The following is a 17,959-nucleotide window of genomic DNA, read 5'->3' as shown; positions in this document are numbered from 1 at the left end:
TGGATTTCTGCTATGTCTTCTCCCTTGTGCAGGGAAGCGGGACAGTGACCTTCCTCTAGGAGCACCAGTGGGAGGGCAGCCACCTCCTCAACACTCACAACACTGTCACTAGGTGCAACACTGACACTTGGCGCCATTTTAAACACAAAATCCCTGAAAGAGGAACCTAACTCCATAGCAGAATCGGCCAAGAATTCAAATTTCTTATAAAATTTTGCTTCGAGACTGGAAACCTCGTTGGGATCGCAAGCACAGGAACCTGGTAAAGGAGTCTGAGGTAAAGGTGTAGGAGGGCTAAGGATGGGAAACATAGCATGAATCAAAAGAGAAGAAACAGCTATCTTCTACCACATCAGGTAAGGAAGGAATCTCCTGACTAGCTCTACTTTTGGCTGTAAGGGCTGGCTTCCTTTTCCTATATCGGTCTAATTTGTCCAGATGGGATTTCAAGGTCTTCCTTTTACTATCTTCCCAATCCTGACACTTCAGACATGTAAGCTCTCTACTACATTCCTGCCCCTACACTTGACACACACTTAGTGTGCGAATCATAAGTCACCTTAGTAAGTCTAGTTTTACACCCTCAATGCAATAACGAATGCTTGAAGAGCTGGAGTCTGACATATTTGCCTATCTTTAGAAATAAAGTTAACTAATGATATTATTAAGATAGAAAAAGCCACCACAAAAAAGTGAGAGAGAATACTTCACCAAAAATACAGGACAAAATTCAAAAAAGGTGAAGCAGCGACAGCACAAGACTATCGATGTTAATCAGGAGCCAGCAGAAAACAAATTGATCCTCTCTGCTGAGTTGTACCTATCAGTCCCAAGTGGGCAGGACCCTGTCACCTACACAAGCGATGGAAGCGCCACTGCAAAAATTTGAATTTAGTTAGACTGCTGTGTAGAAAGCTAGTAGCTGTGTAATTGCTTGGTAAGTCACATATAAAAACTTGTTTTACATGTAAAATAAACTTACTTTTTGTAAAGTATCCTGCTGACACAAAGCAGCATTCAAATTTCTTATAAAATTTTGCTTCGAGACTGGAAACCTCGTTGGGATCGCAAGCACAGGAACCTGGTAAAGGAGTCTGAGGTAAAGGTGTAGGAGGGCTAAGGATGGGAAACATAGCATGAATCAAAGGAGAAGAAACAGCTATCTTCTACCACATCAGGTAAAGAAGGAATCTCCTGACTAGCTCTACTTTTGGCTGTAAGGGCTGGCTTCCTTTTCCTACCTTGGTCTAATTTGTCCAGATGGGATTTCAAGGTCTTCCTTTTGCTATCTTCCCAATCCTGACACTTCAGACATGTAAGCTCTCTACTACATTCCTGCCCCCTACACTTGACACACTTAGTGTGCGAATCATAAGTCACCTTAGTAAGTCTAGTTTTACACCCTCAATGCAATAACGAATGCTTGAAGAGCTGGAGTCTGACATATTTGCCTATCTTTAGAAATAAAGTTAACTAATGATATTATTAAGATAGAAAAAGCCACCACAAAAAAGTGAGAGAGAATACTTCACCAAAAATACAGGACAAAATTCAAAAAAAGTGAAGCAGCGACAGCACAAGACTATCGATGTTAATCACGAGCCAGCAGAAAACAAACTGATCCTCTCTGCTGAGTTGTACCTATCAGTCCCAAGTGGGCAGGACCCTGTCACCTACACAAGCGATGGAAGCGCCACTGCAAAAATTTGAATTTAGTTAGACTGCTGTGTAGAAAGCTAGTAGCTGTGTAATTGCTTGGTAAGTCACATATAAAAACTTGTTTTACATATAAAATAAACTTACTTTTTGTAAAGTATCCTGCTGACACAAAGCAGCATTCAAAGCACATTCCTTTGCTGCCTGGGCTACTAATGACTTGAACTGTTCATTACGTGCAACAAAATCTGTTTCGCAGTTTATTTCTAACAGGGCACCAACTGGACCATCAATATGCACTCCTACAAGTCCCTGTGTAGTAACCCGACCAGATAATTTCGAAGCTTTAGCCCATCCTTGTGCCTGAGCTTCAGCATGCAGCCACTCTTCAGCCTGGATAAAAAACAGTCTGATAAAATAATGCAATTCTAAAATACCAAGAAAAATTCAGTTACATATTACTGATGATAATTAAATGTTAATTATTCATATTCAAGAATACTGTATAAGTAAAAACAGGATTTGTAGTACAGAACTGTATTAAAGGAAATCTTTGTAAAGGATATTAAAAATGGTTACTTAGTAATGAGGGAATAGTCTGTACAGAGAGGCAATACCATTAGACACTAGAGGGACTAATGAGGCTGAATTGTTTAAATATTTAAGAACAATGATATCCAGTACAGGTTTCTTGAGTTGGACTGTAATGAAAGACCAAAAATGGCAAATCAAACGATAAGCAGGCTGAATAAGATTTAGAAATCAAACACACTGAATGTCCAAACAAAAGTCAAATTATACATCTAGTAAAATCTGTATTGCTTTATGGACACGAATCAAAGTAAAAAAATGGAATTACAACTAACAGATTTTGTTGATTTGAGAATAAAGCTCTAAGAAAACTATCAGGCATCAGATGGGGTTAGAAATAACACCATGAGTGAAATTGCAGAAGTTCCCTGATGTAGATAAAATAATGATGAACGGGAGATGGAGATGACTTGGATATGTCCTTTGATCAACCTCCTGAAAGAATGGTGTCTGACACTGACCAATAGGATGCTGTGGGCAACAAAAAAGTGGAAGACCCATACCTACTTGCATGAGATGAGTGGAGATTTGTGGAAGATAAAGCACATAAAATACATGAATGGTGGAATTTCAGAGACCCTTTGCATCATGCGACATTGTAAGTGATGACGATGATAATGTACTGTTGTCCAAATTAACACTTACTTTAGTTAAATCATTATCATGCATCTCCAAGGCCTTTTTACAGTTGCTAATTGAAAAGCCTGTTCGCTTTCTGAGCTTAGCCAAGTTGCTTTTGTCTACAGCTGCCAATCTCTGGGTCCCATGAAAAAACCTACTGCCGCCCATCTGAGAATGAAAAAGAAGAGAGAAATTATACAAAATAGAATCTAATATCAACAGCATTTATTGTGTTTAAAACTAAAACTGTGCATGGAACATAATTTTTGTGGATGAGTGCCATGGAAACACGAGTTAATACTGCATGGATATCATTGAGGTTGCCAATTATCTAGGTGAAAACCACAGTTGTTTCCTTAGTAGAACCTTGCACTTTATTGTCTTTGAAGGGATTAGTTTCCTGGTGGAAATGTTCCCCAATTGCAGAAGGGGCCATAAGATTTTTCATCTGTGTCATGAATACTGGTGATGTAAACAACACAGTACTGTTTATATTTAAGCTCAAGCTGTCTTTAAGCTCACAGTGTTCATCAGGCACTGATGCTCCTTCCAATGCCAGCAGAAGCCTTTGAAGGAACTGCATGATGCCTGAACATGATAGTTCTTAATATACAAGCACAATATGCTATGACTGAAATACAGTAAATGTAAGTGTTCTTGTTTCTGTTTCATGAAAAATTATCTGAGAAGAGCAAACTTTTTGTCTGGCTTTGACTGGTAACCCTGTAAAAAAAAATCAAAGAGAGGAGATGGCACTTTTGCAGGGTTTTTGCTAGTGTTCATGTAAAAAAATGATATTTTTATGATAAAATAAGGTTTTACTTATACTTACCTGGTAGTTACATATAGCTGTCGTCTCTGACGTCACGGCAGAATTTCAAATTTCAAGGCTAGCGCTATAAACACCTAGGTGATCCCTCTACCAGCGCCCTCTATAGGTAACAAGGAACTATCCCAACAATGTTCTAGAACCCATTAAGTTTTATGCCCACTTGACATGAGAGGGGAGGTGGGCGGGTTTACTCATGTAACTACCAGGTAAGTATAAGTAAAACCTTATTTTATCATAAAAATATCATTTTTACTTATAGAACTTACCTGGTAGTTACATATAGCTGATTGGCACCTTTAGTGGAGGTGGGACCATGTCAGCCACATACATTGTTAGAAATCAAAACATGAATTTTAGTTCCTTACCTTGAAGGATTGCTGACTCAGCGGTTACTGCCTCTGTAGTCTGCTTATCCCTCGATTGTATAGACAGGATATAAAGGATCCGGGTGTCAGATACAATCTGTTAGTACTGCCATAGAGGACAACGCCGTGACGGACAAGACTTAGTATGCCCTTGCTCGGGCGCAGTACCAAATTAACAATAAGGGATCACCTCTATCACCATAATATTAAAAATTAAAAACTTTCAACCACAAAATTAAAAGACTGTAGGTACTCTAAACCATCAAACATAGCACCTACAGACAGCGCAACCAAACCCAATTTCCAACATCAAGGAGAAAATGTTAGTCGGATAGGATTGCCCCTCTTTCTCCCTCACCCACCACTGTGTCAGTAACTACTAAAGGCCCTAAGGTACTGCCATTGTCAAAATCTGTCTTCAATTCTGACAAGTAATGCGATGCGAAGACCGACTTACATCACCAAAACGTAGAATTCACAATCTTTTGCACTGAGAGATTGTGCCTGAAAGCTAAAGATGTAGCTACAGCTCTTATCTCATGTGCCCTCACTTTCAGAATTCCCGTGTCTGAGTCCTGACAATTCCCATGGGCTTCCGAAATAACTTCTCTTAAGAAGAAAGCAAGAGCATTCTTGGAAAGTGGTCTTGTCGGGTTTCTCACAGAACACCACAAGTTCTCCGAAGAGCCCCTGATTCCCTTTGTTCGGTGAATATAGAACTTTAAGGCTCTCACCGGGCACAACAATCTCTCTTGTTCTCCTTCTCCCACAAGTTCTGAAAGGCTCTTAATGCTGAAAGACCTAGGCCATGGTCTGGACGCATCTTTGTTCTTCGCTAAGAACCTAAGAGAGGAAGAACATACAGCTTTTCCTTGAGCGAAACCAATAGTTTTGTCCAAGGCATGAACCTCACTCACCCTCCTGGCTGTTGCGAAGTGCTACTAGAAAAATAGTTTTCTTAGTCAAATTTCTCAACGAGACATTTGCCAAAGGTTCGAATTGATCTGAACAAATCCATTTAAGAACGATGTCCAAATTCCATGCTATTTGTTTAGGAACTTTTGTCTTCGAGGTATTAAAAGACTTAAGTAAATCCGTTAGATCCTGATTGTTCGAGATGTCTAGACCTCTGTGCTTAAATACTGACGCAAGCATTGATCGATACCCCTTAATTGTGCTCAAAGACAATCCTTTTTCCTTATAAAGGGATAGCAAGAACTTCGCTATTTGATTTAGAGAGGTTTTAGAAGACGAAACTCCATGTCTATTGCACCAGTCTCTAAACTGACTCCATCTTGCCTGGTATACTGCGTCCGAAGACTTTCTTCTGGGTCGCGCAATAGCGCTTGCAACCTCCTTTGAAAAGCCTCTCTTCCTGAGGAGTCGCTCGACAGTCTGCAGGCGACAAGCAATAGAGCGGACAAGTTCTGATGGAACCTCAGGAAGTGGGGCTGTCTGAGTAGATCTTTCCTCGACGGGAGGATCCTCGGAAAATCTGTGAGAAGGAGGAGAAGATCTGGGAACCACTCCCTCGATGGCCAGAATGGAACAATTAGTGTCATCTTGGTGTTCTTGTGGTTCCTGAACTTTTCCAGGACCTTCCTGATAATTTTGAAAGGTGGAAAAGCATAAAGTTCCAGGCAATCCCAACTCATTGTCATTGCATCCACCCAAAGTGCCTTGTCGTCCGGATCTGGGGAGCAATATACGGGGAGGCGTTTTGTTCTGTCTGTTGCAAACAGATCTATTAGCGGACAATCCCACAGATTCCACAACTGTTTGCAAACCTGGATGTAAGGTCCATTCCGTGGGCAAGACTTGATTCTTCCTGCTTAAGAGATCCGCTGTTACATTCCTCTCGCCTTTTATGAACCTGGTCAATAACGTGACCTCGTTCACTCTTCCGACCATTCTAAAAGTTCCTTGGTCGTCTGATACAGGGAGAAGGAATGAGTGCCCCCCTGCTTTTTGATATAAGCAAGAGCTGTCGTGTTGTCTGACTGAACTAGAATTACCTTGCCTTTTACCTCTTGTTGAAATTGCATCAAGGCTAGATGTACCGCTTTCAGTTCTTTCACATTTATGTGCAGTTCTTTCTGTTCTTCCTGCCACTGGCCCGAACATTCCTTGTTGTCTAAAGTCGCTCCCACCCCCTGATCCGAGCGTCTGACAAAAGTGTGAGGTCTGGGTTCTTGATATAAAGAGAAATTCCCTCCTCTAGTCTTTCTCTTGAATTCCACCAGACCAGCTCCTTCTTGATCCGATCTGAGATCTTGAAAAGAAAGGAATCCGGATGGGTTTTGCGTGGCCATTGGCTTTGTAGATAAAACTGCAGAGGCCTCATCTTGAGTCTCCCCAGTTTTACTGAACTTCTCCATCGAGGCTAAAGTCCCCAGCAAGCTCATCCACTGGTTGGCTGAGCAAACCTCGCATGTAGAAAGTCGTCTATCATGCTTAGACAAGACTCTACTCTCCGTATTGATGGAGAAGCCTGAAAAGTCAGAGAGTCCATCCTCACTCCCAAATAAACCATCTGTTGTGATGGTGAGAGGGACGATTTCGGAACATTGACTAGTAGACCTAGTTCCTTTGCCAGAGATAATGTCTTTATTAGGTCCTCCACACATTTGGCTTTGGAGTGTGCTTTCATAAGCCAGTCGTCCAGATACATTGACATCCTTATTCCTTGCAAGTGAAGATTCTACGCCACCGTTGACAGAACTCTTGTAAACACCCGAGGTGCAGTTGACAGTCCAAAACAAAGAGCTCTGAACTGGAATACTTTGCCTTGGAAAACAAACCTCAGGAACTTCCTTGATTCCTGATGGATTGGAACATGGAAGTACGCATCCTGGAGGTCTATTGAGACCATCCAGTCGCCCGGTTGAAGGGATGCCAACACCGACTCTGTCGTCTCCATCGAAAATTTTGTCTTTTTTACAAAAACGTTCAATGCGCTCACGTCTAGAACTGGCCTCCAACCTCCCGACGCCTTCGAAACTAAAAAGAGGCGGTTGTAAAACCCCGGAGAGCATGGGGTCGGCACTAATTCGATGGCTTGTTTCCTTAGTAGTGCTTCTACTTCTTCTCGAAGGGTGCAAAACTTCTGAGAGTCGTTGGAGTACGCCTGAAAAGCGACTGGAGCGTCCGACAACGGGGGCTTTTGTTGGAATGGGATGGAGTACCCTTCCCAAATCACCTGTAAGGTCCAAGGATCTTGAGTGACCTTTTGCCAGGCCTCCGAGAACGACTGGAGTCTGGCACCTACTGCTATGTGGAGGACAGCACACTCATTTCTTCTGTTGAAAATTGGAAGGTCGAGTAGAGGATTTCCCTTTCCCACGGAACTTGGAAAAGGGCCGAGAAGCAGACTTGCCCTTGAACGTCTTGGAAGTGTCTGAAAACACCGAAGTTTTGGCGGAAGTAGCTACAGGAGTAGTCTTCTTCGGTTTCTTTGCTGACTGAGCCGACATGTCCTGTGTTGCTTTTTGCATGAGAGCTTCAGCAGTCTCTCGAACTAATTCCTTCGGGAACAAGTGGTCCTTCGACAAAGGGGCAAAGAGGAGAGCAGACCTCTGGCTGCAGGAAACACCCTTCGCCAAAAAAAAAAAAAGAGCACCAGAGTTGTCGTTTCTTCAGAACTCCGGTTGCAAAACCGGTTAGCTCCAAGGCACTATCGCATACTCCCTTGTCTATGCAGTTGACTACCGAAGTGAAATCCGTCAACTGCGCATCCGAAAGTCCCAATTCTTTGACTTTCCTAGCCAGAGCCGCCACTGACCAATCTAGGAAACTGATGACCTCCACAACAGCGAAAATACTCTTGAGAAGATGATCCAACTCCGACTGCGTGAAGAAGATCTTCGCTGATTGAAGAGCTGTGCGACGACTTGAATCCACGAGACTGGAGAAGTCCCCTTGAGCGGAGGCAGACACACCCAAGGAAAAACGTTCTCCAGTCTCGTACCACATGTGGCTGCGATGAGCCAATCTGGAGGGTGGAAGACAAAACATACTCTTGCCTTGCTCTCTCTTGTCTGAGAGCCAGGAATTAATCTTCTTGATAGCCTTCCTGGCCGAAATCGCCAAAACTAGGCGTGTAAAAGGAGCTGGATCCGAGCGTTGTCCCTCTTAAACTGCGATCTGGGAGATGCCGGAGTCGAAGGCTTAAAAGAGTCCCCAAAGTTCTCAACGAAAAACTTGAGTAACTTCTTATAACCAGAAGATTTCTCCTAGATTCCTGGAATGTCCTCTTCCATTTCTACATCTTCTTCATTTTCTTCTTCTTCAGAAGACACAGGAGACAATTGGTGTGCAGGAACTGTTTCCTGACGAAACATAGGTAGCACGGAATCGAAAGTCTTGCGACCATGCCGATGTGGCGCCGAATCCGTCAGGTGTGGCGCCGCGCCATGCTGAAGTGGCGCCGCGCCATGCTGAAGTGGTGCCGCGCCAAGCTGAAGTGGCGCCTCGCCAACAGAACATGGCGTATCCGGAGCCAGAGAAGAATGCTGAAGCGCCTGGTTGAGCCTCTTCACTGGTGCATGCGAAGTGGGAGGCTCTTGCGCCAAGACTTGTGGCGCATTCAAAGGAAGCGCCTCCGCAACAGGTGCTCCCAAAGCAGCACGGGCGCCACAAAAGAACTGAATAAGATCCGTCAATTTGTCCGTAACTTGAGCGACAAAACGGGGATCTTGTTGACCGGTAGCAGGAGGAGGCACTATCTGCGATGAAGCTGGACGAGATATAGACGCTCCTGGTACAAAATCACGCTTATTACTAGCAATGGTATGCGTAGGTTCCTCCCGACGAGGGGGCGGATCCACTGAAGAGGAGGAGAAAAAAACTTCAGGATCCTCCCAGAAGCTACAGCCCGCTTGTGGATCCGTCAACGATCTTTTCTTAGGAATCGCTGCAGGAGAGACGGCGCGAGACCTCTTGAGAGGGCGAGAAGAATGCTTGAAGCACCCACTTCGAGGAGGAGTCAAAGAATCAGCACCACTAGAAGACACATCCCCAGCAGCGCCTTTCCTATGGCGTGCGGAAGCATCCTGGGATTGCACAACAGGAATACTTGAGGGGGCGACTGTTCGGGAGCAAGCCCCACTCGCCTCCTTTCAGCTTTCGACATGCCCTCTCCCTGAACCAGGGGAGTCCGACAGAGGTCTAGACCTGGGAGAACGAGTGGGTCGAACAGACACCTCCTCCACTAACACTTCACTTCGAGGAGCCAACTTTTCAATGGCTTGGCCCATCGTCTGGATGGCCAAAGCACTGCTGAAAATTTAGTGTCCATCTGGACTTTTTAACTCTGACACGGTGATAGGATTGGGATCAACAGGGTCGGACAAAGGAGAGTTAATAGGAGAGGGGTTAACAGATTGAATTACCTGCCCTACAGACTTAGCAGATGATGACCTCTGCGAAGCCTTCCTAACTCTGTCCTTTTCTAACTTTCGTAGATATTTCTCTAAGGCAGACCATTCATCCGTTGTTAGATGCATCCATTCCTCACATGTATCCTCTGAATTACAAAATTTACCCCTACATGAAGAGCAAACTGAATGGGGGTCGATAGCCGCCTTAGGCAATCGAGTCCTACAGCCTAAAGCACAATATCTATACTGAGAACCAGAATCAGACATATTGTACAATGAATTAATTCCAACCACAAATTGCAAAGCGCTAGCTAGCAAAAAACCACACAGAAATACTTAAGTATGACTTGCAGACAAAAAATTCAACCAAAAAACGAGACCGTGTTGCCGGTCTCTCGGCAGAAAACTTAATGGGTTCTAGAACATTGTTGGGATAGTTCCTTGTTACCTATAGAGGGCGCTGGTAGAGGGATCACCTAGGTGTTTATAGCGCTAGCGCGAAATTTGAAATTCTGCCGTGACGTCAGAGACGACAGCTATATGTAACTACCAGGTAAGTTCTATAAGTAAAAACAGAAGTTTCAGAATCTTGAAAAATGCTTTAATCTTCCATTATACTGTACTTGGAAAGAAAAAAAACATTCATATCATACTCATATACAGAACTGAATCACCCTGGAAAATAGAGATTGCATTTAAGTCATCATGGGAATAAAGGAAATGCCAATTGAAGCCTCAGCCCATAGCACCAGTAGCCAAGTAACACTTTATAGTAAATTCCTTCTCTACTGAAGTTGCAGCCAATTAACGAGTCCCTCATTATTGCTTTTCTTTATTCCAAAAACATTATATTTTCATGATAAAATTAAGTTTCATATATACTTACCAAGTAATTCCATAGCTAACATTTCTACTCGTGTTGCAGCCTTTTTAAAAACTTGCGACAGCGCTTCTATTGTTTTTGTGTAGATGACAGGCCCCGCCAACTATCAGAGCACTCAGGAAAGCTCAATTTTGTTTGTGCCCTTATGTCCATAAGAGGGGAGGGGGTGGGCTCCGATTCTGTAATTACTTGGTAAGTATATATGAAACTTAATTTTATTATGAAAATATCATTTTTATTTAAGTAACTTACCAAGTAATTGCATACCTGAATCTCACATTGAATGGAGGTAGGATGTATGGACATACTATTCTACTTCAAAACATTAAAGCATGGTAATGACTTTGAAATAGAAAATTTGCCAGCATTGATACACTGCTTGTTGTTTCCTTACCTGGTAAGAGAGGTACTGCAGGTGAGTACTGACTCTGGTTGGTGCTCATCTTAACCTGTAGTGTCGTAGCGGTTGAACTATGGGTCGCCTCTACTTAAGTAGGAGTTTTGCAGTGGAGGATAGGCCTGATGGCTAGCAAAGCATATGAAAGTGCCCTTGTCCTGGGCACAGTACCATATTTTAAAAACAACCAGACAACACTATCACCTACTCTGAAAATACCAAAACCCATCCACTAAGACTGGTGGGTACTCCAGGTACACTTTACCCCCAGGCTCCCCAAAAACTCGAAAACCCTCATGAAGGTGAAAGATTAGGAGGAGAAAAAGAGCTTCCTATGAATCATCACCCAGTACCATGCCAGCCACCGATAACGGTTCCAAGGTACTGCAATTATCAAACACTGTTTCCACCTCCTCCGAATACTGTAGTGAGATGCGAAAATAGACTTAAACTTCCAGTAGGTGTAGGTCGACTGAAGAATGGAAGATAGGGACATTTTGTGCCTAAAAACCAAAGAGGTAGCTTCTGCTCTGACTTCATGAGCTTTCACTTTAAAAGTAGGCAACATGTCTTCCTGGGTTTGTGAATGTGCTTCTGAAATCAAGTCCCTTGGGAAAAATGACAAGGCGTTCTTAGTCAGAGGACGAGAACGGTTCTTAATTGAACACCAGAGGTTACTGGATGGACCTCTGATATTTTCTGTCCTACTCAGATAGTACCTCAGAACTCTTACAGGACAAAGTTCTCTCTCTTCTTCCTCGGAGCCAAGGATGTCCATTAAATTCTTAATGGTAAAAGAACAAGGCCAGGACTTGGACAGGTACTCGTTCTTGGCCAAAAACCTGGGGTAAAGGTGCAAACTGTATCCCCTTGGGAAAAACCTACCCTAATATTGATGGCTTGAATTTCACTAGTGCGTTTAGCAGTAACTAATGCAAAGAGGAAGAGCGTCTTACAAGTGAAGTTCCTAAGAGAGGCGGAACAGAGGGGTTCAAAAGCAGGACCTGTTAGCCACTTCAACACTACATCCAGGTTCCAAAAGACCAGATTGTCCTTCCTCTGCTTTGACATATCAAAGGAACTGATCAGGTCGTTAATGTCCGAAACTGATGAAAAGATCCAGGCCTCTATGTTTAAAAACTGAACTAAAGCATAGCTCGATACCCCTTAATGGTGGAGGAAGACAAATTCCTAGAATTCCTTAGGTATAGGAGGAAATCAGTGATCTGCGTTACAGATGTCTAAGAAGAAGAGACATTGTGCTTGAGGCACCATTGGTGAAAGACTGCCCACTTGGCCTGATCAAGACTAGAAGACTTTTGCCTGCATCTTGCAACAGCCTCTGCAGCTCCCCTTGAAAAGCCTTTCGCTCTGACAATCTTGCAGACAGTCTGAAGCCTGTCAGGGCAAGAGCATACAACCCTTGGTGGTGTCTTCTGAAGTGGGTTTGTTTGAGTAAAGACAATTTTTGGGGAAGGAGTCTTGGAAAATCCACCAATAACCAAACAAGGTCTGGGAACCTTTCCTTCAGGGGCCAAAATGGGGCCTATGAGGGTCATACAGTAAACCTCCCATATTCGCGGTCTCACTATTTGCAGAATCAGGTATTCGCGGATTTCTCTGTGGAACGTATCTACCCATTATTCGCAGAAAATTCACCCATTCGCTGTATTTTTCAGAGAAATATTCACTAATTACTATATTTTCATAACTTTTTCATGACTAAATGCACTTTTTGTGATAAAACTATTAAAATACTCGGGTGTAGGCATTTTTTGAGTTTTTTTTTGTGTTTAAACTATCAAAATAGGCAATTCTAAGTGTTTTTAGAGGGATTTTAAGTATTCGCAGATTTTAGCTATTCATGGGGGATGTGGTACGCATCCCCCACAAATACGGGGGGTTTACTGTAATTGCATTGTGGTGGGCTTGAAATTTGTTTATCACTTCCCCGACCACGCTGAAGGGCAGAAAAGCATACAGATCCAGATTGGACCAGTCTTGTAGGATGGCATCTGTTGCCCATAATATCAGAGGTAATTATCATTGACCTGTAATTCAAGTGTACCGATTCAAACGCTGACATTCCTCATGTCACCTCCGTGGTCAGATAAACCTCATTTACAAAAACAACATTGCAGCATTGAGGAACACTCCTGACTTCATTCATATTTTCCTATTTTTTTACCATTTTTAGGAACATGTGTATTAAGATTTTATTTCAGGGGATAATATAATGTTTACTTTTGATAATCAGTAGAACTTATTTCAGCTTGGTAAAACAACCACTGCTTAATTAATGAAGATGGGAAGAACCACAGATTAACCAACTTTCCAAAACCAATGCTATCCAATGGTCGTGACGTAAGCAGAGGGCGGGGCTTAGCTGAAAAGAGCCATGGATTTTACTATAGGAGGTGATAGGAACTTGTGGTGCATGCACAATTCATGAGCATTTATAGAGGCTTTCCTAATCTCATCCTACAGAATTACTCCCCTTTTCATTCAAATAAAACTTCATAAATTCTTATGCTAAAGTCCCTGAATATTTTCAGACTTCAGCCATTTTTCACAAATTCTTCAGGTTAACAATGATATATTTCATATTACACAAGATGTATATAAAAGATCCTTTGTCCATCTGGAAGTAAGGTAATGGCACAGCTTAAAGAATCAATTACCAGGATTGGGAGTGGGACAGGAGGGAAGTGCTTCCTTTAGCTGTGTAAATCCAAAACTTATGGTAAGGAATTTACTATGTGCAATTTTCAAGGTAAGACTTGGGTTCTGTATTCTGGTTTTACGATTTATTGTGCGCAAGGTTAGGTTAGGATTGGGAAGGGGTCCAAGGCCCTAGGTTAGCTTATGTCAAGAACCATCTCAGTATTTCACTCAGACACTTTAACTGTTCTAGGTCAGGTTAAGTGGGGTGCTTTGTCTTCCCTTTTCAGATTAGGACCTATTGCCTTTTATTATGTTAGGTCAGATCCATCCATGTAACTGTTCTTCATATGTTTTCATACTTTATAAATGGTAAACTTTTATTTAATACTAATTCCACTCTCATGAACATGTAAATTATTTAGTACCAGTCCCCATGGTATGAATATTGACACACAAAGTAAATGTCTCATTAACAGTAAATTTGCAATAGATTTTAGTATGCATTTCGTATTAAGCACATTAAGAAGACTTGCTATCAAAGCAAAAGAACTGGTGATGAAATAGAAAAAATACAAAATTTTCAAGTGATTGTTACTGTTGAAACAAGTGAGCTACAGTATGCATTTTTTATAAACTTTATGTTTACAGAAATTGGTAAAACTATGGAACAACTCCACACGGGGTATTACCTTGGAAATTGTCTACTTTTTCTAGGGTATTTTGGTTGCTTATTAAGAATTTACTGTTATTTTTTGTCGGTTGACTGTAATTAACCTGTAATTAACCTCAGAACTGATATGTTATTGTATGCTGGGTAGAGCTAAGTATTAGCTCTGTGTCGAGTATTACCTCAGAAATTGACTCTTTCTATAGTATTTTGGTTGCTTATCAAGAATTTACCGTTTTTTTGTCAGTCGACTGTAATTAACCTCAGAACTGATTATATTTATGCTATTGCACATGCACAGTGTTATGGGGGAACTTTTGATAAAGAGTGGAATTTCCTTCAAAGGGGGGGTTCAGAGAGCTCCGCCCCCTGGCTTAGTAACACGGTCTACTAGGTTAGGTTAAGTAGGATACATTAGGTTAGTATGGTTCCTTAGCCAATACCCTCTTGAACATATGGCTCCCTAATGTCTCTTGTATTCACGCAACAATTCCATACAATCCGTGCAGAGCCAATATTTAGAAATACCATATGCTGGCCAGCCTGGAATGCTATTGTATATGCGCAGTGTTATAGGTGAACTTTTGGCAAAAAATGGTTTCCTTCACCAGGGGGGCCTGGGGGGCTCGGCCCCCATAAGTAACATGGCTGGCCTACTAGGTTAGGTTAGGTTACAGTATATTAGGTTAGTATGGTTCCTTTCGTAATAGATTTACTTAGCCATTCCCTTCTTGAACATATGGCCCCCTAATGACTTGCGAATGTGCAGAACCATTCCATAAAACCAACATGACAGTCCAGTTTTCTCCCAGTGTAGGCTATTTCCCCACCCAAAACCCCGAGTTCTCCCAACATTATTGGGGAGAGCTGTATGTTAATACTAGTTGACTGACAATAAACACCACCACCTACTTCATCAGCATCACTAAAAGTAAACAAATCAATTTCCACGAAAATAATTCAGTAAAATTATACTTTACCCACCCGGACTGCCTCTCAGGCTACACACGATATTTTTCTTGTTTTGATGGGTTTTGCATGTTTCATACCATTATTGTTTAAAGTCAAAGGTCATTGTTCGGAAACCTCCAGCGAGCATAAAACTTTTTTCCTATTAGTTTTCTTGTTTTGTTGTTTTCTGATGTTATTATCTTCGGCAAAACTATCGTTTTCTGATAGTTGCTACCTCAACATAACCCAACAACGTGGTGACGCAACCTTTTTAACGGTCATTTTTTTAACATTTCTGCTTTCAGTTTGGGAGTAGCGGAACGGTGCTTTGCGCCTTATCCACATTTTGAAAAATTCTTGCCAAGCTCAAATGATCTGGCAGGCAGTAGTGATGCACTGCATGCGCTAGCCACAGGGTATTAACAAGCGATGTGAGAAGGATAATAAAAACAAAACAAGAAAACTAACATTATAAAAATTTATGAAACATGCAAAAACCATCAAAACATGCAAGAAAAATATTGTGTGTAGCCCGAGAGTCACTCACTACGAAATTGCAATACTTTCTCTTCTTGCATTTAATATAGCACACATAACAGTCACACACCCGCTGCTTCCTGTCTTCTTTGTATCTATAAGGTTTTTCACCCTTTTTACAAGAAACCTGTATGGGCGGCACCCAGTGTCTTCTTAAAAAGTCCACTGCCTTTTCCTCCTTCAAAAAACTTTAAAAGCACGAAAGTAAGATACATTGCATGAAACGCACAATTGGAGTCGTTCCATTCTTGAGGCCAACAACTAAGCAATTTGAAATTTGAAATATATCCGGAGTCTACCTAAAGACATTTGAATAATGAACTCCCATTGGCTAGAAAGAGACTGGGAGAGGCTTCAAAAAATGCGCCAACTAGAAAAAATTGAATTTATTGGTTGATTCAAATGCGTGGGCGGAACTTCACCCAAACAGTCGTCGACGAACACGCACAAACAAACAAACAAGAGCAGTTTCGGGCGGGGCTAAGATGAACTTAAGACTTAGAAAATTTTCAGTTTACTGAAGAGTGAAAAATCGTTTTTTTTTTTTTTTATACAAATTCATTATATAAGTAAATTTTGGTTTGCAACTAGTGGTACAGGGGTTCAAAATGTTAGTTTTGAGTTCTACACAGCTGTGTCAGTTATAAAGCTCTATCTTATACTGGTAACTTTTCAACATTTACCAATCATACCTCCGAAACTATTAATTAGCGAATGGAAAGCTGGGGGTGTTTTGAACTCCTCTCATTGCATACTACCTATCTATGTGGGTTTCATAGTTGGGTTGCAGACCGGGTGTAAAGTATACTAATACCAATAATTCGTGCAGAGCTGTTATGTAGAAATACCCTCAAGTTTTCACTAGTGCAGTACCCACAACCAAAAAAGCCTCGTCTCGTAGCGGGGTACCACATAGCCGAAAACTAGTCGGAAAAATAGGCTACAGGTCATATATTTGGCAAGGAATTAAATCACCACAGTAAGCCCTACTACGAATTTTGTCATACTTCATTCCTCTACGTTTAAAAATAAACTAAGTTTGATCTCATTATTCGTTCTCATTTATAACACTAGCTTACAACAATGACAACAATCTTTTTGACAGGTTACCATCATGGCTAGTTTACCGGTAGCCTAATTGTCTAAGATCCACCACAGTCAATGTAGCCTAATGTAACCTATACTAACTAACGCAGTCTGGGAATATCAACTTACCCTTATCCCATGTAAACGTAGCAAAGCTAAAGTTGCCATTTCTAATGAAACAACGATTACTTAATATTTTCTTTTCCAAAAGTGTTCGTGGTCCCGTCTCGAAGTTACGCAAAACATTACATTGAATATCAATACCTGCAACGGCACCTCCTATAACTCCCCTTCTTATGCATCCCGCAATTCTAATTAAGCATGAAACAGATTTTTTCACTTGTTTTCTTGAAATAGTTGGCATTTTCGATAAATATCTATCAAAGATACAAAATTAACAATTGGATTGAATCATCCGATGGAATAAGAATTGAATATTCCCTTTTGTAAAATGTGTTTTTCAAAGTAAAATCCAATTCATAGCAAGTGATTGAGTATAATTGTTAGTAGCATATGGTAAAACGATAAAAAATTAACAGATGAATAAGAAAAAATGGCACCTATATAAAATCTGGAACGGAGGACTACTGGATGGCAACTGATATAACTACTATAGTGTCCCAGATTAACAGAATAAACAGCATTTGCAGAGGATACACTAAAAGTAAAGAACGCGACACTGCCAAGTAATATAAAGTAGTTTCAACTTTACAAAAGTGGTGAGTGCCCTCATTTTGTACAGTAACATTTCAAATACATTGTACATGCTGTTATAATGGGTTATCAATTTCAAGATTCGCACTTTAAGGTGTGATCAGCCAAATGACATAAAATCAATAATTACATTTAGAACCAGCCATGACCCATCCACACTTGAATTTATTATTATTATTATTATTATTATTATTATATATATATATATATATATATATATATATATATATATATATATATATATATATATATATATACACACACACACATACATTATATATGTGTAGGACCAAGGGCAGAGGAATTGCGTCTCCACACAGTAACGGCATTTCTTTACTGCTGTCGTTTCAAAACATCTGTCTCATTATCAAAACTGGAATAATACATTAAAATATAATTATAAAAACAGACTCATACTTAAAATTTCAACAAAAATATAAAATAAAGTTGTATGAGAAAAAAAGTAGAAAAACATTACCAGTTGGATGAAGTACAAAAGCCGAGTGACATAAACAAAGAATTCCAGGCCGGGGTAAACTCACGTCAGGTAAAGAGATGTTGAGGTAGTTTGGTTATTCAATCTTGGTACAAGTAGTTTAATTTAAAGTGATTCAAGG

The 17,959-nt window shown here is 41.0% G+C and overlaps 1 protein-coding gene across 1 annotated transcript in view; it reads right to left on the bottom strand.

The window, feature by feature from the left end:
- Positions 1 to 16,891, bottom strand: part of LOC136826581 (elongation factor Ts, mitochondrial-like) — a 33,952-nt gene extending 17,061 nt beyond the window's left edge. Inside the window, 3 exon segments of the mRNA XM_067083795.1 lie at positions 1,805 to 2,049; positions 2,893 to 3,036; positions 16,758 to 16,891. Of these exon segments, the coding sequence (XP_066939896.1) occupies positions 1,805 to 2,049; positions 2,893 to 3,036; positions 16,758 to 16,796 (428 nt within the window). The 5' untranslated portion in view covers positions 16,797 to 16,891.
- Positions 16,892 to 17,959: the final 1,068 nt, after the last annotated feature.

The sequence above is a fragment of the Macrobrachium rosenbergii genome, chromosome 41 (genome assembly GCF_040412425.1).
Source record: "Macrobrachium rosenbergii isolate ZJJX-2024 chromosome 41, ASM4041242v1, whole genome shotgun sequence".
Lineage (NCBI taxonomy): Eukaryota > Metazoa > Arthropoda > Malacostraca > Decapoda > Palaemonidae > Macrobrachium > Macrobrachium rosenbergii.
The sequence above is the reverse complement of the archived record's forward strand: the minus strand, read 5'-3'. Positions and strand labels throughout refer to the sequence as shown.